General features: G+C 45.9%; 1 protein-coding gene across 2 annotated transcripts in view; it reads left to right on the forward strand.

The window, feature by feature from the left end:
* Positions 1-22,634, forward strand: part of IL37 (interleukin 37) — a 70,896-nt gene extending 48,262 nt beyond the window's left edge. The window contains exons 1-6 of one of the 2 annotated variants that reach the window (XM_044925970.2): positions 12,276-12,774; positions 15,429-15,560; positions 17,714-17,776; positions 20,916-21,035; positions 21,641-21,780; positions 22,207-22,634. In XM_044925970.2, the coding sequence (XP_044781905.2) occupies positions 12,723-12,774; positions 15,429-15,560; positions 17,714-17,776; positions 20,916-21,035; positions 21,641-21,780; positions 22,207-22,455 (756 nt within the window). In that variant the 5' untranslated portion in view covers positions 12,276-12,722 and the 3' untranslated portion in view covers positions 22,456-22,634. Of the gene's footprint in view, positions 1-12,275; positions 12,775-15,428; positions 15,561-17,713; positions 17,777-20,915; positions 21,036-21,640; positions 21,781-22,206 lie in introns of those variants that run through there. The other variant, XM_025261130.3, reaches the window with a different exon arrangement.
* Positions 22,635-24,334: the final 1,700 nt, after the last annotated feature.

Here is a 24,334-nt window from a genome sequence, read left to right on the forward strand (position 1 = left end):
TTGATTTAAGAAAGTTGAACATTTCACACACGGAATAGGAATGAGATGAAGGGAGCAGATTCGAAGTGAAGAACTGCTGGGTTCACCTTCAAGCTTCGTTCCCCACCAGCAATTCTGGGAAGGTTGTTTAATCGCCTTGAACTCAGTTGCCTTGTTTGCAAAAGGGGATTCCACGACCTGCCTTGTGGAGATCTCAACTGAGAGAATGTGGCGATGATCACGGAGCCAATTTCTGGGGCTCACTTCCTTCTTTTTATAGTAACTTCCCTGCCTTCCGTGCAAAGTCCAGAAATAGAAGTCAGCCTGGATCCCATTACTAAGAACTCGGCTTTGGGCCATTTCCCAGGAAGTGAACACGCGTCAATTGGTCATAGACTCAGGGGAGCACAAATAGAATTTTCCTCCTTTTTTTTGGTAACTCCCCTGCATCTCTGAGGGCTTCGCTAGTGGCTCAGTTGGTAAGGAATCTGCCTGCAATGCAGGAGGCCTGGGTTCAATCCCTACGTAGGGAAGATCCTCTGGAGAAGAGAATGGCTACCTACTCCAGCATTCTTGCCTGGAGAATTCCATGGACAGAGGAGCCTGTTGGGCTACAGTCCATGCGGTCACAAAGAACTGGGTACTACTGAGTTACTAACCGGAGAAGGCAATGGCAGCCCACTCCAGTACTCTTGCCTGGAAAATCCCATGGATGGAGGAGCCTGGTGGGCTGCAGTCCATGGGGTCGCTAAGAGTCAGACACGACTGAGTGACTTGACTTTCACTTTTCACTTTCATGCATTGGAGAAGGAAATGGCAACCCACTCCGGTGTTCTTGCCTGGAGAATCCCAGGGACGGGGGAGCCTGGTGGGCTGCTGTCTCTGGGGTCGCGCAGAGTCGGACAGGACTGAAGTGACTTAGCAGCAGCAGCAGCAGCAGCAGGAATGCAACTAACACTTTCACTGCATCTCTGATGAAATACCTAATTTTGTTTTTGCTGTTTCTTTCAGGCAAACTCAGGCAATTCAAATTTTCCGTAGTCATTTCAGCTTATTTCATTTTATTTTTTTAATTGAAGGACTTTAAGATAGCCTCAGGTCTGCTTTTTAAAAACTATTTATTTATTTCTGGTTGTGCTGGGTCTTCGTTGCTGCCTGCGGGTTTTCTCTAGTTGCAGCGTGCAGGGATTACTCTAGTTGTGGTAAATGGGCTTCTCATTGTGGTGGCTTCTTTTGTGGAGCGTGGGCTCTATGGTAATTGGGCTTCAGTAGTTGAAGCACACGGGCTCAATGGTTGTGGCCCATGGGCTTAGATGTTCCTCGACATATGGAATCTCCTCTGATCAGGGATCGAACACACATCCCCTGCATTGGCAGGTGGATTCTTATCCACTGAGACACCAGGGAGGTCCTTCAAAGTCATTTTAGGTTTAAACTCAGCCAGCTCAGGATTTCACCCCACCCTCTCTTTCTCCCATGGAGGCACCCAGGTTGTGAAGAGGTCTTAGCCCTGTGGAGCTTCCGGGGGGTTGCGGGGGACAGGTCTGTGTCTGGCTGCATCTGCTCTGTGTGTGTGTGCTGGCGCTCAGTCGTGTTAGACTCTTTGGGACCTCGTGGACTGTAGCCCGCCAGGCTCCTCTGTCCTAGTGATTCTCCAGGCAAGAATACTGGAGTGGGTTTCCATGCCCTCTTCCAGGAGATCTTCCCGACCCAGGGATCAAACCCATGGCTCTTGCATTTCCTGCATTGGTAGGCGGGTACTTAACCAGTAGTGCCACCTGGGAAGCCCCATCTAGTCTCTAGTCATTGGCTTTGTCTCCCATGGTTCCTGCTGTAGGGTGCTTTGTGTGTTTCTTTTCCCAAGCACCACTTTCAGGCCCGCAGACCTCTCTCACTGCTGAGATACGGAGTAAAGGCAGCTTCTGGAAGATATTCTTCTGAACTTTCCTGGAAACTGCAAGGCTGTATAATGGTTTCTGTTTAGTGTTTTCTTGCTACCACTTTGGCCATTTCTAGCTTCTGTAAGGCTTGCAGCTTTCTTGGGCTCCCTTGCTGCTGCTGCTAAGTTGCTTCAGTCCTGTCCGACTCTGTGCGACCCCATAGACGGCAGCCCACCAGGCTCCGCCGTCCCTGGGATTTTCCAGGCAAGAACACTGGAGTGGGTTGCCATTTCCTTCTCCTTACATGTCTAGATAGGTCTTGGGGTTGATCATCCACTCATCATCTGGCTCAGCCTGGAGAAGGGGGCTCTCTCTGGACCACGCCTCCACCCCCCAGTCTGGCCTGGTGGGAAGGTTGTCTGACTCTTCGACATAGAGTGGGTGTAGGTTTGGGTCAGACAAATCTCATGTGGAATCAAGGTTACTCTTGGAAATCTCATAGAAACTTGTCTCATTGATACTGTCACCTGGCTCGCCTTAAGTCCACAAACCAGTTTTTTCTGGGGTAGTTTTGGAAGGCAGGTCAGGAATAATGTGGCTCAGACGGTAAAGACTCTGCCTGCATTTCAAAAGACCTGGGTTCGATCAGTGGAAAAGGGAATAACAACCCACTCAAGTATTCCTGCCTGGAGAATTCCATGGACAGAGGAGCCTGGTGAGCTATATAGTCCATGGGGTTGCAGAGTCAGACACAACTGATCTGCTTTCATTTAACAAGTGGAGGGGGTTGTATAAAACAGAGGAGAAATGGTACCTCATAGTGGTTTTTATTTGCATTTCTCTGATAATGAGTGATGTTGAGCATCTTTTCATGTGTTTGTTAGCCATCTGTATGTCTTCTTTGGTGAAATGTCTATTTAGTTCTTTGGCCCATTTTTTGATTGGGTCATTTATTTTTCTGGAGTTGAGCTGTAGGAGTTGCTTGTATATTTTTGAGATTAGTTGTTTGTCAGTTGCTTCATTTGCTATTATTTTCTCCCATTCTGAAAGCTGTCTTTTCACCTTGCTAATAGTTTCCTTTGATGTGCAGAAGCTTTTAAGTTTAATTAGGTCCCATTTGTTTATTTTTGTTTTTATTTCCAATATTCTGGGAGGTGGGTCATAGAGGATCCTGCTGTGATGTATGTCGGAGAGTGTTTTGCCTATGTTCTCCTCTAGGAGTTTTATAGTTTCTGGTCTCAGAATGGCTGCGATCCAAAAGTCTACAAGTAATAAATGCTGGAGAGGGTGTGGAGAAAAGGGAATCCTCTTACACTGTTGGTGGGAATGCAAACTAGTACAGCCACTATGGAGAACAGTGTGGAGATTCCTTAAAAAACTGGAAATAGAACTGCATTATGATCCAGCAATCCCACTGCTGGGCATACACACTGAGGAAACCAGAAGGGAAAGAGACACGTGTACCCCAATGTTCATCGCAGCACTGTTTATAATAGCCAGGACATGGAAGCAACCTAGATGTCCATCAGCAGATGAATGGATATGAAAGCTATGGTACATATACACAATGGAGTATTACTCAGCTATTAAAAAGAATACATTTGAATCAGTTCTAATGAGGTGGATGAAACTGGAGCCTATTATACAGAGTGAAGTAAGCCAGAAAGAAAAACACCAATACAGTATACTAACGCATATATATGGAATTTAGAAAGATGGTAACAATAACCCTGTGTACAAGACAGCAAAAGAGACACTGATGTATAGAACAGTCTTATGGACTCTGTGGGAGAGGGAGAGGGTGGGAAGATTTGGGAGAATGGCATTGAAACATGTAAAATATCATGTATGAAACGAGTTGCCAGTCCAGGTTCGATACATGATACTGGATGCTTGGGGCTGGTGCACTGGGACGACCCAGAGGGATGGTATGGGGAGGGAGGAGGGAGGAGGGTTCAGGATGGGGAACACATGTATACCTGTGGCGGATTCATTTTGATATTTGGCAAAACTAATACAATTTTGTAAAGTTTAAAAATAAAATAAAATTTAAAAGATTAAAAAAAAACAACAACAACATGAGAAAAGGCAGAAGAAATTGTGAAGTGGGTGAAAGTATGTGACAATCCTTAGCTAAATTTTCAAATTCTACCTTGCCACCAAGGCACCCTCTTCCCAGATTTGGGCTCATTGCCATCCTATCATCTCTCTCCATAGAGAGAAAAGCCAGCAGGAAGCAATGAGAGAGAGAATTCCTCCGCATTATATAGCAGTTCAACGGTGTGCTGCGTGTTGTCTGGGTTCCAGACTGATTTAAGAAGAGGGCGTTTGCAGGCAAAGCCAAGCTGGGCTCAGCTGAGCCATAAACCACTGCTTTGCTGGAGAAGTGTCTGCCTTCAGCACCTTGTATCAGGAAACATTTTTTAAAACGAGTTTGCCACAGTTTTCTTCTGAAGTCTATATAATGTTTTCATCATTAGATAGGCATGTTATGAAGGTTTTAACAAACAGATTCTATGCTTCCAAGGAATGTGTGGGTCAGAAAGACCCAGTCACTTCTTTGTGAGGAGCAGCGCATCAGTCTACATCACCCAAGCTGCACCACCCCCGCCCCCGCGTCGCAAGGAACTCGCTCTCTCTCGCCACCTAGTGGTCATGTACCCACAGTTCAGGGGAAGTGCCTCAGAGCTTGCCAGTCTAGGATCTGTTACAGATTTTTTAGCAAAGCTAAACTCAGTAGAGAAATAGAGAGGAAAACAAAAACAAAAAAACACCCCCTCACCACAAAAGTGTTTTAAGAGAAAATTGGCATTTGTTTTTCAGCTCTGTCTATTCATTGCTTCTTAAATAGGGCTATCTGTATCTGACACTGTTCTAAAATTACAGATTTTTAGATGCGCTCAGTCTTAGGGCACTAAAAATGGCTGGGGCTCTGCTGGTGGCTCAGTTGGTAAAGAACCCGCCTGCGATGCAGGAGATGTAGGCTCCATTCCTGAAGATCCCCTGGAGAAGGAAACGGCTGCCCACTCCAGTATTCTTGCCTGGGAAATTTCATGGACAGAGGACCCTGGCAGGCCACAGTTCATGGGGTGGAGAAGAGTCCAGCATGACTGAACACGCACACACACACACACGATGCTTGATATAAACTTTGTTATGATTCGTATTTTTGGAAGTAAAGTGCAGAATTTTTTGAGGTCTGGGCTGTAGCATTCTGGAATGTTCGGAGAACCATTCCTGGTGGTATCAGGAGGGGCTAAGCCATGGACCTGGCGGAGAGCACTGACAGGTGAATCTGTGAATCCTGTCTGTGCTAAGTGACCCCTGAGGATGTGGAAGCAGAGACACAGCTCTTTCTATTCCCGAGAAGACATTATTAGTAACAATGACATAAATATTTAACACTTAAAATCAGTATCTACAGCACTGTTTCCACTGAAACTGAGCAATATTTTCCACAATTAGGACTTTCCTAAGTGACATTTGTTTGGCTTTGTGTGGCGTCAAACTGAGCAACATATGGTGGAGAATGTCTTCCTTCTGAGCCCCCTCTTGGGACCTGGGTCATTCCGACTGATGGAATCAGAAAGCTTGGACTTGAATCTCATCTGCCTCTGGTGTTTCCTGGACAAATCCCATAAGCTGCATCTTCTTTTAAGTTGTTTTTAGCACAGACTTTGTAGAAGAAAAAGTCGATGTCCTGGTTTATACCTCCTCACTCCCAAATGCACTGATCTGAAGTACTTACTTTGGTTGACATCTTTTGCATTTATACATACATACATACTTTTTTTTTTGCCTAAATGAGGTCACACTTAGTTATATTATTTTCTTTTAAAAATCAACCTTACTAAAATTATAATTTACATACAATAAAAGTTCATTTTTAAAAGATTTTTTTTGATGTGGGCCATTTTTAGAGTCTCCCAGGTGGCGTTAGTGGTAAAGAACCTGCCTGCTATACAGGCGATGTAAGAAACACTAGTTCAATCCCTGGGTTGGGAAGGTTCCCTGGAGGAGGAAATGGCAACCTACTCCAGTATTGCCTGGAGAATCCCATAGACAGAAGAGCCTGGAGGTTGCAAAGAGCTGGACACCATGGAAGTGACTTAGCACACATTGAATTTGTTACAATATTGTTTCTGTTTTATGTTCTGGTTTTTCTGTTGCGAGATATGTGGGATCTTAGCTCCCTGACCAGTGATTGAACCCTTACCCCCTGCACTGGAAGGCAAAGTCTTAACCAGGGAACCACCAGGGAAGCCCCTAAAAATCCATTTGTAAATGTACACCTTGATGAGTTTTGACAAATAAAAAGACTTGTGAAATGAATACCTCAACCAAATCACAGAGTATGTGCCTCACCTCCTAAAGTTCCCTTATGCCTGTTTGCAGCCAGCCTCCCACCCCCAGCCCCCACTCCACCCGGGGCAATGACTTATCTACTTTCTATCATTGTAACTTCAATTGGTCCCCTCTCTAATTTCATTCTTCCCTGGTGGCTCAGCTGGTAAAGAATCTGCCTGCAATGTGGGAGGCCTGGGTTTGATCCCTGGGTTGGGAAGATCCCCTGGAGAAGGGAACGGCTACCCACTCCAGTATTCTGGCCTGGAGAATTCCATGGACTGTGTAGTCCACAAGGTCACAAAGAGTTGGACATGATCGAGTGACTTTCACTCACTAATTTCATATGAATGGAATTCTACATGGTATTGTCCTTTGTGGCTGGCTTCTTTGCACAGCCTAATGTTTTCTGAGATTTTCCCATGTTTTGGTGTTTGTCAACAGTTAGTTCCTTTCTACTGTTGAGTAGTTTTCCATTGTAAGGATATACCATAATTTGCATATTCATTTGACTCCTGATGGATGTTTGATTTGTTTACCATTTTTGACAATTGTACATAAAACTATTATGAACATACACTTACAGGTCTTTGTGGGGACTTATGTTTTCATTTCTCTTGTTTAAGTAGCTAGGACTGGAATGGCTGGGTCACATGGTAAGCATATGTTTAACAGTTTGTAAGAAGCTGCCAGAGTTATTTATAACGCTGATACAATTTTTTTTTCCCTCCTGGAATTTGTGAATGTTTCAGTTACTCACATCTTTGCCAAATCTGTTTTATTTAATATTTAGACTATATATAGAGGCATCTCATTGTGTTCTAAATTTTTTTTCCTGATGACTAACAGTGTTGAGTGTTTGTTCTTATACATTTGGACCATTTACATATCTTATTTTGTAGATGGCTTTTGTTCAAATCTTTTGCCCATTAAAAAAAATTTGGTGGTTTGTCTTACTATGTTGGAAGAGTTGAGATAATGGGAAATATTTATACTGTGCTCTGCCTCCAATTCCTAGTACAGAGCTCCTAAAACCTTTGTACATTCCTAAGTGATAAGATAAGATTTAAGATTTCAAAAAAATAAAGAGCATCTTTTTGTTCTATTGAGGTGACTCTGGAAGGGGCTTTCCAATGAGGACTGGCCACCAGAAAGACCAAACCATAATTAGAGGCTATGAATTTCAGTTCCACCCCCATCCTCCAGAGAGGGGAGAGAAGCTGGAAATGGAATTAGAAATTGATCGTGTCCATGTAAGGAAGCAGCCATAAAATACCAACAGTACAGCATTCAGGGAGCTTCCTGGTGTGTGAACACGTCTACACCGGGAGGGTGATGCACTCCAACTCCATGGGAATGGAAGCTCCTGAACTCGGGACCCTCCCAGACCTCACCCTATGTATCTCTTTATCTGGCTGCTTATCTGTATCCTTTATCACATATTTAATTTTTTTAAACTTTTACATTGGAGTAGAGCTGATTAACCATGTGGTGATAGTTTCATATGAACAGTGAAGGGACTCAGCCATGCATATACATGTGTCCATTCTCTCCTAAAATCCCCTCCCATCCAGGTTGCCACATAACACTGAGCAGAGTTTCCGGTGTTATACAGTAAGACCTTGTTAATTATCCATTTAAAATATAGCAGTGTGTACATGTTCATCCCAAACTCCCTAACTATTCTTTCCCTCCATCCTTCTCCCTGGCAACCCTAAGTTTGTTCTCTAAGTCTGTTTCTGTTTTGTAATTAAGCTCATTAGTATCATTTCTTTTTAGATTCCATATATAAGGGATATCATATGTGTATGACATATGACACACACTGTGTGACTTAACTTCACTCAGTTGACAATCTCCAGGTATGATATCTGGTAATAAGCTGGTAAATGTAAGTATGCTTTTGAATTGTAGTGCTGGAGAAGACTCTTGAGAGTCCCTTGGACTGTAAGGAGAACAAACTATTCAATCCTAAAGGAAATCAACCTGAATATTCACTGGGAAGACTGATATCATAGCTGAAACTCCAATACTTTGGCCACCTGATGTGAAGAGCTGACTCATTGGAAAAGACCCTGATGCTGCAAAGATTTAAGGCAAAAGGAGAAGTGGGCAGCAGAGGATGAGATGAGTAGATAGCATCACCAACTCAACAGACATGAGTTTGAGCAAACTCTGGGAGACAGTGAAGGACAGAGGAGCCTGGAGTGCTGCAGTCCATGGAGTTGCAAAGAGTTGGACACAACTTAGTGAATGAACAACAACAACAACAACAAAATGTGTTTCCCTGAGTTCTGTGAGCCACTCTAACAAATTAATCAAACCAAACCCAAGGAGGCGGTCTTGGGTACCACTGATTTATAGCCAAGCTGAACAGAAGTGGTGGGTGAAGGGAGACCTACAACTTGTGATTGGTGTCTGAAGTGTAGTGGGAGCATCTTGTAGGACTGAGCCCTTAACCTGTGGAGTCTCATGCTATCTTGGGGAGATAGTGTTAGAATTGAATTGAATTGTGGTACACCTAGCTTGTGTGGCAGAGAATTGCTTGGTGGATGTGTATGTGTTAATAACGCTCTGCCATTGTAACTGGATCTTAGAATCATTACAGAAAGCTTCCATATTAGCTTTACTTCTTTATCATTTTGTATACAATTCCTTTGTTAGATATAATAATATCTCCATCTTGCCTCCTCAGAGGTCAGATAAGATAATGAGCAGCAAGTGCTTTGCAAATGGGGGTGGATAATTCTGTGTCATTCATTAAAAGCATAAAGGTCCTTCCTGTTGTGGTCACAGAAGCTGCCTGTTCCTCCCTGCCTTTTACAACCAGCATAGTGGAACCATCTGGGCTATCTGTGTTGGCTGCCATGAGTCAATAAGAGGGCTTTTTGTTTGTCTTTTCTCATGACGTCATTGCAATTTGTGACACACGGCCAACCACAACATGTGTTTTCGGTTGTGACATTGGCCTGGGAGGCCAAGAGGCAGTGTGATGTGTGTTTCCGTGATTTTGCAACAATGGTGTCTCTCTGGTCTTATTACTACAGCTTCTGTTAACACACATTCATGGAAATGAAATGTCTGGCAAAATACCTCGAAGATATTCCCCCCTTCTTCATGACCCCGACTTCTCATAAGTATAATGGTTTTTTGGTTTCCTTATCTTAAAAGCATTTTAAGGCTCATTGAGAAAATATGGAAACAACACAGTGGGGAAAAAAAATTTCAATTACTTCCAAGTCCTCTTTGTTTTCTCACATAGGGTGTAATTTCTGGGCTTTTTAAAAGTTCTTTTCTGTCCTGATTTGCATGAGTGTAAACTCTGGACCTGGAAGTATTTGGATTTGGCTTGTAAATCTTCAGAGAGAAGACTGAAGAGTGTTTGGGGGGGGGGGATCCCCAACACCTTCTGGATACATTAATTCCTACAGAGTTGTCCTTGCAATCACAATGGAGAATCATTGAAGACATTTCTCACAGCCAAACACAGGGAGTGGGGTTGCCCCAGGATGCTACTGACCAGGGCTCTTGGCCTCCTTAATCAATAGATATTGACTAGAAGCCAGACAAGAAATTCAGGCAAGTCTTTACTGAGGCCCCTGCTTCAACAGGGGGCAGTGAGAACAGGTTTCCTTGCTCAGTTGCTCCCTGAGAAGGGTGGGCTGGTTCCTTCCCTGGGGTGAAGGTAGGGGTGTGTCCAGAGGTAAGGCCAAGGGGTGACTTAAGTGCTTTACCTGCCCCTGAGGAGGTGTTGTGTGCAGGGGGCATGTGCAGTGCCCTGTTTTTCTCCTGGCTCTTCAAAAGTGGGGCAGCAGACACAGGTTTGATCCCTCTGTTGGCAAGATCCCTTGGAAGAGGGCATAGCAACTCACTCCAGTATTCTTGTCTGGAGAATCCCATGGACAGGGAAGCCTGGCGGGCTACAGTCCATGGGGGTTGCAAAATAATTGGACACAACTTAGTGACTATACAACAACAGTAGTTGATTTACAATATTATGCTCATTTATACTGTACGGCAAAGTGATGAGTTATATGTATATGTATATGTATTCTTTTTCATATTTTTTCCATTATGATTTATACCAGGATATTGAATATAGTTCCCTGTGCCATACAATAGGACTTGGTTTATCCATCCTATGTCATCCTTGGCTTCTGCCTTCTGGCTTATCTCCCAGTTCAGCCCTTCTCTGCCCAGATGTGGCTTTCACACTGTGTGAAAGAGATCATTATAAAAGGAAAACTTGAAGGAATTCCCTCTTGCCTAAGGACCCCAAACCCAAGGGCATTGTGTGGCATCTGTTCCCAGCTTGTTCTGTGCAAATTCTTTGACCTCATCTCCAACCAACCTGATGCCAAGGTCCAGCCACACAGAAGGGCTGGCCATGCCCAGAGCAGAACAGCTTCTCCTGTGCCCCTGGGCCTTGACTTTGCCACTTTCTCTGCTGAAAATGCCCTTCTCTCCTGTTCCCCTTGCCTGGCACTTCCTGTACTGTGAGCATCCTGGGAGCAAAGGCAATCGTGGACCAATTCCTAGTGTACCTTCAGAATCCAGTTTGGCACCTGAAGAAAAAAAAGAAAGTGAAAGCGTTAGTCACTCAGTCGTGTACGACCCTTTGCAACTCCATGGACTGTAGCCACCAGGCTCCTCTGTCCATGGGATTTTCCAGGCAGGAATACTGAAGTGGGTTGCCATGCCCTCCTCCAGGGGATCTTCCTGAACCTGGGATCAATCCCATGTCTCTTATGTCTCCCACATTGGCAGGGGGGTTCTACATCACTAGCGTCACCTATATATGATGATGTTACCTTAAATTTTCATTTTCTCTCCACAAATGAAAAGCTAGGAGTTTCCCCCATGTTCTCAAAGTTTATTCTGATGACCTATATACTCAGCCACCCCTCACTGCACTATGTGAGTCTGTGTCACCTGTCCCCACACCCATCACCCCTTCTCACAAGGTCTCTTCAGTGACAAGAAGGCAGTCAGAGTCTGAGACAGCTCTGAGCCTCTGGGACCCTGTCGGGGAGAGGGTGTGATCAGGGCTTCATGGGGTCAATGGGACTTCCATGTGTGGTCTTGGGTAAGGGACCTCACGTTTCTGAAATGTGCTTGCAAAGAGTCGGACGTGACTTAGTGGCTAAAAACAATGATGACAGTACTCCTGAACAGATCTACCAGGGAACAGGAGGAGGTAAACCTGCTAGAAGTTACTGCTTTTTACAGATTTTATGAAATCTAAGAGATGGATGAAGTAAACAAGGCAGGGTTCAATAGTAATGTGTGGGGAAATTATCTGACTTCAATTAACAAGTCTTTCACCCCTTTATACAATGGTATTGAAAACTATTAAAAATATAAACCTAATTAAAAAAAATCAAACATCTGAACTGAGCACCTTTATTAGATACTTACTTCTAGATTGAAAAATATGTATCATAGGTAAATGTTAACCTGTGAATCTATACTCATCATTAAGAGTAAACCAAAAATACTAAAATATGAAATGAAAGACATAAATATATTACTACAAGTTTATTATAGTCCCAAAAAGGAAAGAATATTCATAGACTATTGTGAAGGAAGGAAATGGATCAACATACAGTTTACCTCCAGTGTTAACTCAATAATAGATTTTTATGATAGGTTTCTATTTTAGAAAGTACCTATGTTTTCATAATTACTAAAAACACTCCAATAAAACACAGTTTTTTAAAAAAGGAAGGTCCCTTGAGGATGCTTTGCATGTCATCACTGAAGAAAAGAGGACAGAGAAGAGGTGGAGGGAGGTGTCAGTGGCATCCGGGAGTGCATTGGAAGGACAGATGAAAGAAGAACATATTTCTCTGAAATGTGGGTGCCCCAGCAATCACTCCTGAATATTCATTGGAAGGACTGATGCAATACTTTGGCCACCTGATGTGAAGAGCCGACTCATTAGAAAAGACCCTGATGCTGGGAAAGATTGAAGGCGGGAGGAGAAGGGGATGACAGAGGATGAGATATGGGTGGCATTACTGACTCAATGGACATGAGTTTGAGCAAGCTCTGGGAGATGATGAAGGACAGGGAAGCCTGGTGTGCTACAGTCCATAGGGTCACAAAGAGTCAGACACAACTGAGCTACTGAACAACAACACCACCTGCCTGAACACCATGAGGATGGGGACTTTCCTGCACCTCCCAGGTTGTCTTCCCAACCTGTGTCTCGTCTTTCCTTCCATTTACATCTCTTTCCTACATCACTGTTGTCAGACTAGATGGGTACCCACACAGTCTATCTCAAGCACTGTGAAATGTGTTGAATGGATGTACCATGATCCTTGGCAATGTGATACTACCCACAGGAATTCCTTTATACCTTTGGTATGAAAGATGGCAGGCAATGAGTGATGAACTAATAACCTCAGATGCCATCAATGACTAGCTGGAGAGATGCTGCATTTGCATATAGGCTTCCAAACTGATTACTCAAAGTGAGGATCACGCCTGGTCCCTCCAGAGTATAAGACAACAATGCTCCAGGGGCCCAAAACAGAGCCACAGACTTCGGGGATCCCTGACCCAGGTAAGTGGTCCCTTTGTTGTTGTTTATTCGCTCAGTCATGCCCAAATCTTTGCGACCTCATGGATTGTAGCCCGCTGGGCTCCTTTGTCCATGGGATTTCCCAGGCAAGAATACTGGAGTGGGTTGCCATTTCCTTCTCTAGGGGATCTTCCCAACCCAGGGACTGAACCTGTATCTCCTGCATTGGCAGGTGGATTCTTTACCACCGAGCCTCTAGGAAGCCCACGTGGTCCTTACCCCTGGCTTGAGGAACCACCTGATATAGATGGAGGAACCCAGCAGCAACTGGTGCCTGCCTTGCTATTTCCCTAACAGAAGCCTGCCCTTCCATGGATTTCCTGAATTTCTAAATATTCTGAGACCTGCCCAGACCACGTTGTTCTCAGCCCCCAAAGCAGCTGGAAGCCTTTTAGGAGGGCTACCAATAAGCAGGCATTGCTCCAGGGCCCGGCAATCCCTGAGCTTAGGAAACCTGCAAACTCTGATAATGCCAGCCTCTTCTCTGAAGGCTGAGAAGACTCATTCCAGAGTCTGGAAAGTGCTGGTCTTCAGAAAGATATTTTGGAACCCAATATTTTGAGCGATCTGAGCTGGAGAGATGACTGTCAATGGCTGAATGCACTGCCTCTTTAGGAAGCTTTGTGGAAGCCACCTGCATTTACCTTGATATAGGTGGCAAATTCCATAAACAGCTCACAGGCACATCCCTAGGTCCTCCAGCCTGTGGGCATCCTTCGGGTAACCAGCAGCATCTTCATGTATTTGGATACCTACATTTTTATCTTTCGTTCTGATGTCCTCCTGTGAATGCCAATTTTTCTGCTTTCTCAAGTGCCACCAATCCTCTGTGTCCCTTGATTTGTCCCTCAAACTGCAAAGGCAGGTGTGCTTTGTGAATTCAGGGGATGCAAACAATGAACTACTGAGGATCAAATAGTAGATATCTGTGCCCTTAAAGAGCCATCAGTTCTCCGCACCCCCCAGAACTGCCCGGTGGTCATCCTCTCCTTTGCTCACTGTCCTACTGACAAGTCCTGGAGCTCTTCCTAGTCATTTTTACTTATTATAAAACCATCTAGGTTCTCTTTGTCTTTTTCCTAAGCCTTTTTCCAAGGATTGGGTTTTCACACAAAATTTCCATCTCTGCAACCTTAAAAGTGGTGTCAGCCTTGAGACGTCACCTACCTTCAGTTTTTTCGTCTGTAAATTGGGAATAAACAATTCTTGCCCCGCTTCCCTCACTGTGTTGCCCTGAACTCACGTTGGGGAATGGGCTTTGTGAATCAGATGAGAGGTGATGTGTACCATTGGAAGGTATTTGAGAGCTTCTCTCCTTCAAGCCTGTTCTGTGAGGGGATTCTGAGTCAGCCCTGTCCCAAGACATCAGGAGTTGAGCTCCTTGAGATCTCTGGAGGCTCTGTTTTCCATGACAAGAGGCTGCAAAGAAATGGCCTTTCTTTGCTGACTAGACTGTACCAGGGGGGTGGCAAAGTTTTTCTATGAAGATTGGGACAGTAAGCAGTAGAGGCTTTCTTTGACTCTCTTTCAATGATTCATCTCTGCTGTTGCAGCCAGAGAACAGCTGTAGACAACACGTAAACACAGACATGATTGTGTTCCAATAAAACTTTATTTAAAACCAGGTGGTAGGACAAATTTGGCCTGTGGGCTGTCTTTCTCCAGTCCCGGGATTAGAAAAATATACTCCCAACTTTTTATTTTGTATTGGGGTATAGCTTATTAACAAACAATGATGTCATAGTTTCAGGTGAACAGCGAAGGGACTCAGCCATACACACACATGCATCCATTATCCCCCAAACTCCCCTCCCATCCAAGTTGCCCCATGAGCAGAATTCTCTGTGCTGTATAGTAGGTCCTTGTTGGTTATCCATTTGAAATATAGCAGTGTGTACATGTCTATCCCAGACTCCCTAACTATCCCTTCTTTCCATCCTTCCCCCTCCGCAACCGCAAGTTCATTCTCTAAGTCTGTGAGTCTCTTTCTGCTTTGTAAATAGCTTCATTTGTATCATTTCTCTTTAGATTCCATATATAAGTGATGTCATATGATACTGCTCCTTCTCTGTTTGACTTAACTTCACTCAGTATGACAATCTCTAGATCCATCCATGTTGCTGCAAATGGCATTATTTCATTCTTTCTAGTGACTGGACAATATTTCATTGTATATACACACCATATGTTCTTTATCCATTCCTCTGTTGATGGACATTTAGGTTGCTTCCATGTCCTCACTATTGTACACTTCTTCAGTGAATGTTGGGGTGCATGTATCCTTTTGGATCATGTTTTTATCTGGATATACACCCAGTAGTGGGATTTGGGGTCATGTGGTAGCTCTATTTTTAGTTTTGAAAGGAACCTCCATACTGTAGAACAATATACTTTGAATTTTCTGTTTCATTTTGCTAAAATGTTGTCCAGATCATAAAAATGATATGTTTCAAAAACATTGCTTTGGAGGGGCAAACATCAAAGAAGGATGGCCCAGCCCTGGGAGGCCCTCCTGGATGCAGCAAACATTTCCAGGCAGAGAGCAAGGCCTGCAGCCTGATGGACACTTATGGGCATTCAGCAAGGTCTTCTGGGGTCAGAAGATGCCATTACCAGTTTTCTTCCTGTCCACTCAGGTCCTGCCCTTCATCCCAGCCTCCTGTTGAGTCATTTCCTCACACTGAAAATGTCCGTTTTGGAGGAGAACCCAGGTATGAAAATGGACTGTGAAGACTGGGAAAGAGATGAACCTCAGTGCTCCTCAGAAGGTAAGATTCTTATTTAAAAAATCCACACCAGGGCCAAAGAGTAACTCCTAAAGAGGAACCTTATGAGGTGCTGGGACCAGACCCAGATTCTCCCTGTTGACCTTGCCTGGTATGTGAGTTTTGAGAACTTCCTTGGAAAACGAATTAGACAAGAGAAATCCTTGAAGGGGGAATGAAGCTTTGCCCCATATGTCCAGGTGCACCAGATGGTAGCTAAATCTTCACCCAAAGATTTGGGGTGCAAAGTCCTGATTCAACACCTGGATTTTTTTTTAAAAATTTATTTATTTTTGGCTGTACTGGGTCTTCATTACTGCATGGGCTTTTCTCTAGCTGCAGTGAGCAGGGGCTACTCTGTAGTTGTGGTGCATGGTCTTCTCATTGCAGTGGCTTCTCTTGCTGCACAGCACAGGCTCTAGGGCTCTTGGGCTTCAGTAGTTGCAGCACTTGGTCTCGGTAGTTGTGGTACATGGGCTTAGTTGCTCTGCAACATGGGGGATCTTCCCAGACTAGTGATTGAACCCATGTCTCCCATACTGGTGGGCAGGGCCATCAGGGAAGCCTCACCACCTGAATGGTTTTGAACCCTCCAAAGGCATCTTCTTCCTCCCCACCGGCCCAGGCAGAGGAGAAACCCATGTGATGGAAGGGGTTCTCTGAGTCTGGGCTGGAAAAGGGACCCTAGCTCAGGGCTTCTGAGTACCTGCTGGAGGAAGACACTTGGATAGCGGCTCCACAGGAACAAGAAGGGGAGGCTTTTGACCCAAATGACTGTCTAATGCACAGACTGTGGACGGAGAGGTCTGTAACACACCAGAAACCAAATCCTGGAGTTTTCAACCCACATACAGTGTTCAGAGTTGCAAAACGAAGAATCAGGATGTTGGTCTGGTAGATGTGGACCTGCTAACAGTGACAACAGAGCAGTTTGGCACCAGCCCTGTTCCTGTGACACGGGTGATGTGGAGGCCACCCTGCCCATTCTGTCCCCAAGACACTGGAGGGCACAGACACGAGATACCATAGTCTCCGAATGCCAGGGAGCTTCAGACTGTGACCTCAAGACCACATCCTGGCTCTGCCTCTGTCTGTTGCTGCACAAGAGGTGAAGGCATGCCTCCTGTTCCCCACACAGAACTGGAGAGGCTTCTGTCTGAGCCACCTCTCCCCGCAGCCTTCCCCTCCCGCTTCTCAGAAGCCTAGACTGTTAGAGCTGGAGGGACGGATGGGCGGATAATGGTCAAAGTGGAGGGAGGCAGAGCTGTCTCAGATGGCAGAGGAGCAGCAAAGCAAAGATGGGGTGACACCTTCACATCAGAGCACAGGGTTCGGTTTTTCGTCTTCTGGAGAAGGAAATGGCAGCCCAGTCCAGTATTCTTGCCTGGAGAATCCTGTGGATGGAGGAGCCAGGGGGGCTGCTGTCTATAGGGTCGCCCAGAGTAGGACACGACTGAAGCAACTTAGCAGCAGTAGCAGTTCTATGTGTTCTCAGTGTGCAAGAGTTGTATGGTTTATGACCAGACACTTTATTCAGGAATTTCTCAAATGATGTTTCATGAAAGAAAATCCTCCAGATGATTCTCAGAGTAATGTGGGCAAGTTATATTATCTCCACTGGAAGAATGCAGTGCATGTGTTTCTAATAAGTATGGGCTCTAGGAAGTTCTGCATTCAGAAACTATTTCCTTTTTTAAAAAATTGTTTATTTTTGGCTGTGCTGGGTCTTCGTTGCTGCGTGCGGGTTTTCTCCAGTTGCAGCAAGCAGGGGCTACTCTTCATTGCGGTGTGTAGGGTTCTCACTGCGGTGGCTTCTCTTGTTGCAGAGCACGGGCTTTAGAGCATATGAGCTTCAGTAGTTGTGGCGCAAGTGCTTAGCTGCTCTGGACATGGAATCTTCCTGGACCAGGGATCGAATCCATGTCCCCTGCCCTGGCAGGCAGATTCTTATCCACAGCACCACACCAGAAGCCCCGCCCCCAAAACTAATCTTCACCTCCACCATTTTGGACCAAGGAAGCTATTTATAATGTCATCACTATTTCTCTGCTTCAGTGTTTCTCAAAACACATGCAAAAGAAGTAAGACAGTCAATGGCCCCTGATGGTCCTGAAAATTTCAATTGCCTGTGCTAACCTCCCTGTCTCTGATCCCAGACCCAGTCAGAGATGCCTTGGAGCCAGGCCCCAGCCTCACCTCCATGAGTGCTGCCCATGCAGGTAAGGCCCCTGGGTGAACTGATGAGTGTGGTAAATGGTGAGGGTGTGGATGGGGGATAAGCTGCTGGGCTCTCAGGGGAGTGGGAGAATCAGAGACTGGAGGCACCTCAGGTGCTGGGATGGAGCTGAGGCTTTATTTTTGTAGAAGCAAGTCTCAGGAGGGCTGATAACATGTATGGTGTTGATGTATGGCAGAAACCAAGACAATATTGTAAAGCAATTATCCTCCATTAAACATAAATAAATTTAGAAAAAAAAGAAATATGAGCCCAAGTTGGTTTCTGAGGTGCAGGTAATATGCAGCAGCTGAGGGGCACAAGAGAAGAAAAGTTTTGAGCCTGGTGGTTCCTCTGATCATGGCCAGGAGCCTGGAAACTCTGAAGTCCTTTCTCTCTGTGTTGATGAAAATCAAAGACATGGCCAGCAGGGGGCACCCTGGAACCCACACCCCTGAAGGCCATGGTGGCTCCACTATGCTAAAACCCTTCTCACAAGCTACCTTGTGAACCTCCCATAACCCCATGAGGAAATGGTTAACATCACCAATTCCACGTGCAGAAACTGAGGAACAGTGGCAGGTTACCTGCGCCAGGTGACACAAACAGAAGTGACACGTGCTGGAATCTAAAGGTTCTACATGACCTTCCCAGGTGGCACTCGTGGTAAAGAATCTGAGTGCCAGTGCAGGAGACACAGATTCGATCCCTGGGTTGGGAAGATGCCCTGGAGGAGGGCATGGCACCTCCAGTATTCTTGCCTGGGAAATCCTATGGACAGAGGAGCCTGGTGGGCGACAGTCCATGCAGTCGCAGAGTCTGACACGACTGAGTGACTTTCATTTCACTTTTCAGTTCTTTCATAATGTGAGAAACACAAGTTAAGAGGATTCTACCGAAGCTTTGGTGTGAGATGACGGGGGCCCAAGCGAGGGTATGACAGGAGGGAAACAGAAGGAAAAGAAGACTAGATTTAGGAAATACTAAAAAGGTTAGAAAAAATAAAGCTCAGTATTAACGATAGGAATGCAACTTATATAGTATGTCTGGGTCTCACCCTGGACCAATTGAATCAGAATCTCAGGGGGCTGGGGCTCGGACATCTATGGTCTTAAAAGATCACCCACCAGGTGATTTCTGCTGTATAGCCAAGACTGAGAACACTGCCTTAGACAGTGACACTCAAAGCGTGCTCCTCAGACCAGTAGCATCAACAGCCCTGAAAGGCTGAGTCTGTAGGTCTGGTTAACATTTGACACACTAAAAGGCTGAGAGTTAATCTAGTTTAATGATTCTGAATCAACATACACCCAAGCCATGAACTCAGAATGTCCAGGGCCCAGAAACGCTGCCTAGGACATTTTAACCTGAGCAGAGCTCATCTGACCCTACACCACTACGGAGCCTCCTAGGGTCTTGCCTGGGCCAGTCATCTTTTCAATCAAATGTCCGTAATTTGGGGGGCTCTAGGCTGGGGCTGAAGATGGTGGGTGAATCAGGCAGGGTAATTGCTCCGATGAGGCTTACAATGCTGCAGGGAAATGGGGCAAGGACACCAATACCTATGCTTCAGGGATGGGTACAAAGAGCTGTGTGGTCCAGAGAGGAAGTGGGCCCCACAGAGGGGCTTAGGAAGGCTTCCTGGAGGAGGTGGCAGGAGAGCCAGCAGGAGCCCTCCCCACTCACGAGCAGAAGAAGGAGACCAGAAGGACATTCCAAGCTGAGACCAGTCAGCAACCTGTGCTGATTGCAGAGAATGAGAACGAGACTTCAGATTTCATCTCTGGTTATAATTGCCTAGGGTGGATAATTATATTACACAGTTACCTGGTTTGGTGGCTACTGTGTTATCACCCTGGACATTTCACAGCTACCCGTCCCTGATGGTTGCTGGCCCACATGTGGGCTCCTGCCCTTCATCCTACAAGGGAGAGCTGGGCCACCTGCCCTGTCCAAGGCCCAGTAGGGAAGACTCCCTGTGTGGCTGCACCTCTAGGCAGGAATGGCCCAAATGTGTCTCTAGGAGCCAAGCCCTGGGAAGTCCCCTGGTATTCTTGTGTCAGGTCCTGACTGTTCAGGGAGGTTCCTCCAAGGCCAGGCACAAACCCTGTAGCTTCTTGTGGGAACCCAGCAATGCCAGCTCAATCTTGTATGAAGCTGTGCTCCTGGGCGCTTCCTACCTCCACATCTCACCTTCTGCTCTGCCACTGTCCGTGCATCGACTCAGTAGGGGTTTGAACCAGCCCAGGCAGTGCTGAGGGTGTGATGCCCACAGTGAGAGGATGCAGGAAAGAGGATTAAAAAGAGTAATGATTCACTAGTACTGAGTGATTTCTGAAGCTGATACCTGGCTAATTCTTATTCATCTCATTAAGCATTTTAATTCTCTCAAGACCCCAGGTAGGCACTGTTACTACCACTTCCCCTCATTTCACATATGAGGAAGTTGAGGTTTAGAGAGATTTAGTAACTTCTAAGTCCTAAAGTATGTCTTCCCTGGTGGCTCAATGGTAAACAATCCACCTGCCAATGCAGGAGGTGTGAATTCCCTCCCTGGGTTGGGAAGATCCCCCAGTGAAGAAAATGGCAACCCACTCCAGTGTTCTTGCCTGGGAATTCCCTGGACAGAGGAGCCTGGAGGTCTACAGTCCATGGGATGGCAAAGAGTCAGACACTACTTAACGACTAAACAAGTCCTAAAGTAGTAAGTGGCAGACCTTGGATTCGAACCCATGTCTCAGAATCAGAGCCCAGATGCTTGCATACATGCTAAGTTGCTTGTTTGGAGCAAGGCAGACAGCCTGGGATGGGAGAAATTTTCAGGAGGCTGTGATGGCCAAGTTCACAGGCAGGGTGGGGGGCCAGGACCATCGACCAAGGGCTAGGTGGCTCAGATGGTAAAGAGTCTGCCTGCAATGCAGCAGACCTGGGTTTGATCCCAGGGTTGGAGGATCCCCTGGAGAAGGGAATGGCAATATACTCCAGTATTTTTGCTTGGAGAATTCCATGGACAGAAGAGCCTGGTGGGCTACAGTCCATGGGGTCGCTAAGAGTTGGACACGACTGAGGGACACACACAGGGAGAGAAGATCGAATTTTTTGTGCTCAGTGTGAAATGTTACTATCTGGTTAATTTGATCTAGGTCCCAGAGTGAAGGCCAACGGCCCAGAGAAATTCACCATCCATGACGGGGATCAAAAAGTTTTGGTCCTGGACTCCAAGACCCTCAGAGCAGTTCCGTATAAGACTTACATACTCCCAGGTGACTCTCAGGGGTGTCATGTTTTCCGTCCCTGCAGTCAGGGGACGGCCTTCCTGTGAGGGGCTCAGCTCAGGCTGCATCACTCCTGCAGCTCCAGATGGTGGAGGGGAGCAGGGTGAAAGGGTCCAGGAACCACTAGGATTGCTAGGAATTAGATGGCAAGTCTGTAATGATGACTAGACTTGAGCGATGTCTTTCTGGAGGTTTCGCCTTCTGAAAGAAAGACCCAGGCTGTGGAAGAAGGGGCAAATTGACCAGAGTGAATGAGGGGGTCTTTGACCAAGATTCAAGGGCTTCCCTAGCTTCCCTGGTGGCTCAGATGGTAGAGAATCTGCCTGCAATGCATGAGACCTGGGTTTGATCCCTGACTCAGAAAGATCCCCTAGAGACAGGATTGGCAACCCACTGCAGTATTCTTGCCTGGAGAATCCCATGGACAGAGGAGCCTGGTGGGCTACAATCCATGGGGTCACAGAGAGTCGGACACATCTGAGCCACTAACAGACATGAAGGGAAAGGTTGTTCACATCTTGCCCAAAACCTCAGAAGACAAGAGGGCCTCTTCCCTATGCCAAAGACTAACCCATTCCTCTATCATTTTCCAGAAATCTTCTTTGTATTAGCCTCCCATGTGAAGTCAGCTTATGAGCACAAAGGAAGCCCCATTTTTCTGGCTGTCTCAAAAGGCGAGCTGTGTCTCTGCTGTGACACAAACAAAGGACACAAGCCATCCCTGCAGCTGAAGGTGAGGGTTTCAGCCAGTTTCCTTTGCCCTTGGCCACCCAAGTGGAAAGTCAAAGTCCTCAATGCCTCTCTGTGCTGTGCTGTGCTCAGTTGCTTCAGTTGTGTCTGACTCTTTGTGACCCCATGGACTGTAGCCTGCCAGGGTCCTCCGTCCACAGGATTCTCTAGGCAAGGATCTGGAGTGGTTGCTATGCCCTTCTCCAGGGGATCTTTCCAACTCAGGGATCGAACCTGTGTCTCTTGTGTCTCCTGCACGGCAGGCAGATTCTTTACCCAGATGCTCCAGAAATTCTACTTTTGGCTGATATAACAGGAGCATCCATCTGCCTGAAAGTATTGAGTGGAAGGATTTGCTGCAAGAGCACACACACTGAGTTTTCTTCATCCCAAAGCCTGTACTGTCTAATTCATCTCTCTTACCTCCTAGAAGAAGAAACTTTCCAACCTGGTGGCCCAGAAGAAAGGGAAATATCTGCCCTTCATCTTTTATCGGAATAAAGTCGGCTCTCGGAATACCTTAGAGTCGGCTGCCCACCCTGGATGGTTCGTCTGCACCTCCCCATATCCTGGGAAACCAGTCGAAATGACAAAACATTGCGGAAGAAGGAAAATCACTGAGTTTTCATTCCAGCACATCCACAAAGCCGAAATGAGCCCCAGTGAAGTCAGCGAATAAGAAACAGCCCCATCAGATGCCTTCCTGCCCTTTTTTCTCTAACTGGTGTACCAATGGCAGAAGAACATGGGAGCTACTCATTAACCTCTTTTCGTTTCTTAATAGTGTTATAGCCATGTGTTCCGGGAAACAAACTCACTCAGAAGGACAATGCAGATAGTGCAGGCAGTTTATTACACCAGGGGGCTCAAGGCAGAGTCTCCTTTTAGCTAAGGACCCCAACCAGTTTTGGGGAAAACCTTATATACCCTAAGTGTATGTGCACAAACCCATGTCCCCAAATTCCCTGACAAGCAAAGTTAACCCGTGATTCATATGCCTTAAGCCTAGGTAGTTAACAGTGGACAATTATCAATAGGCCTGTGGTCATACCCCAATAAGCATAATAGAATGTATGATTCTATTCAGTTACACAGATAATTAGGCTATTCTTTTAGTGATGGACAGCCCTGGGGGCCTGGTTTTCCAGTTGGTATGTCGTTTCCACAGATACTGGGCATATAGCTCAAAGTCCACAGTCCAGCCCAAGATGGAGTCCTGCTTTCAAGATAGAACCTGTTCTGTTTCCTCCTTTATTCTCCCCTCTTGATGCTCTTAACTCATAGTATGAGCATCATTCATAGGGATATATTGCACCCTGGCTCTCCAACCACCAATTTGGGAGAATGACACCAATCTTTGGGTTACAAAGTTCATAATACATTGTAAAATGCAGGGTCCACAAAGCAGAACCATCAAGGCAACTATAACAATGTTCCACAAATCACCCTTCACCCAAGATACTGCCAAGAGGCAGCATTAACCTGTGAGTAGGCAGTGCAGTTCTAAGATTCTTGCATAGGGAAGAGAGGTGGGGAACCAAGAAATATTTTCAAATTAGCTCTTCCAGTTTATCATGGCCTAGGTGGTATGCTTGGTGTGTTTGGCTTACCAGAGTGGGTGCCAGCTCCTCTGGTACCAATAATTTGCCACTTGGCAATTTCCACCATCCCTTTTCAGTCTTCATGGCCCCTTCTACTTTGGCTAGTTGATTTTGGGCTTCAGTGTATTTTGGAGACTCCAGTGTTAGCTCAGGCATCTCTGCCAATACAAGAGCTTTAGTAGGGGCTTCACTTGTCACCCCCAAGCCCTCGTCTGCTTGTTTAGCGGTTTTATCTGCCAGTCCGTTTCCCCGAGCCTGGGGGGGGGGTATCCTTTTTTGATGTCCTCAGCTGTGTATGACTGCAACCCTTTTTGGGTCCCAGACAGCATCTAATGGGGTCAGAATTTCTTTTTTATTTTTAATGTCCTTTCTGTTGGCTGTCAGAAGACCTCTCTCTTTATATAAAGCCCCATGTACATGTAAAGTAGCAAAAACATACCTGGAGTCTGTGTAAATGTTTGTCTTCTTACCTTTTGACAGCTGGAGGGCCCATTGAGCAGACCAGTGTGATGGCAGAGAGCTAGCCTCACCGATGGCTTATTCCATGACTACTGCATATCCCGACAGTCATTGTCCTTGTTTCACCAGGCTGGTGCCATTGGTGTACAGGACCCAATCTGGGTCCGGGATTGGCTGGTCTCTCAAGTCAGGTCTGCTGGCATATTTCCTTGCAATCATGTGAGGGCCACGTTCTTCCACAGGAAGGAGAGTGGCTGGATTCAGGGCCTGACAAGGCTCAATAGTAACATGGGGGTTCTCACATAACAGTCCCTGGTATTGAGTAATCCGTGATGTTGACAGCCACTTATGGGGGTCCCCTCACAGGAGAGTGTTGACCTCATGCAGGACTTTTACGATCAAATCTTGGCCCAAAGTCAGCTTGGTTGTCTCCCGGACCAGTAAGGCAACCACAGCAACTGCCTGTAAGCATCCCGGCCACCCAGTGGCAACATTGTC

This window comes from Bubalus bubalis, chromosome 12 (assembly GCF_019923935.1).
Source record: "Bubalus bubalis isolate 160015118507 breed Murrah chromosome 12, NDDB_SH_1, whole genome shotgun sequence".
Taxonomy (NCBI): domain Eukaryota; kingdom Metazoa; phylum Chordata; class Mammalia; order Artiodactyla; family Bovidae; genus Bubalus; species Bubalus bubalis.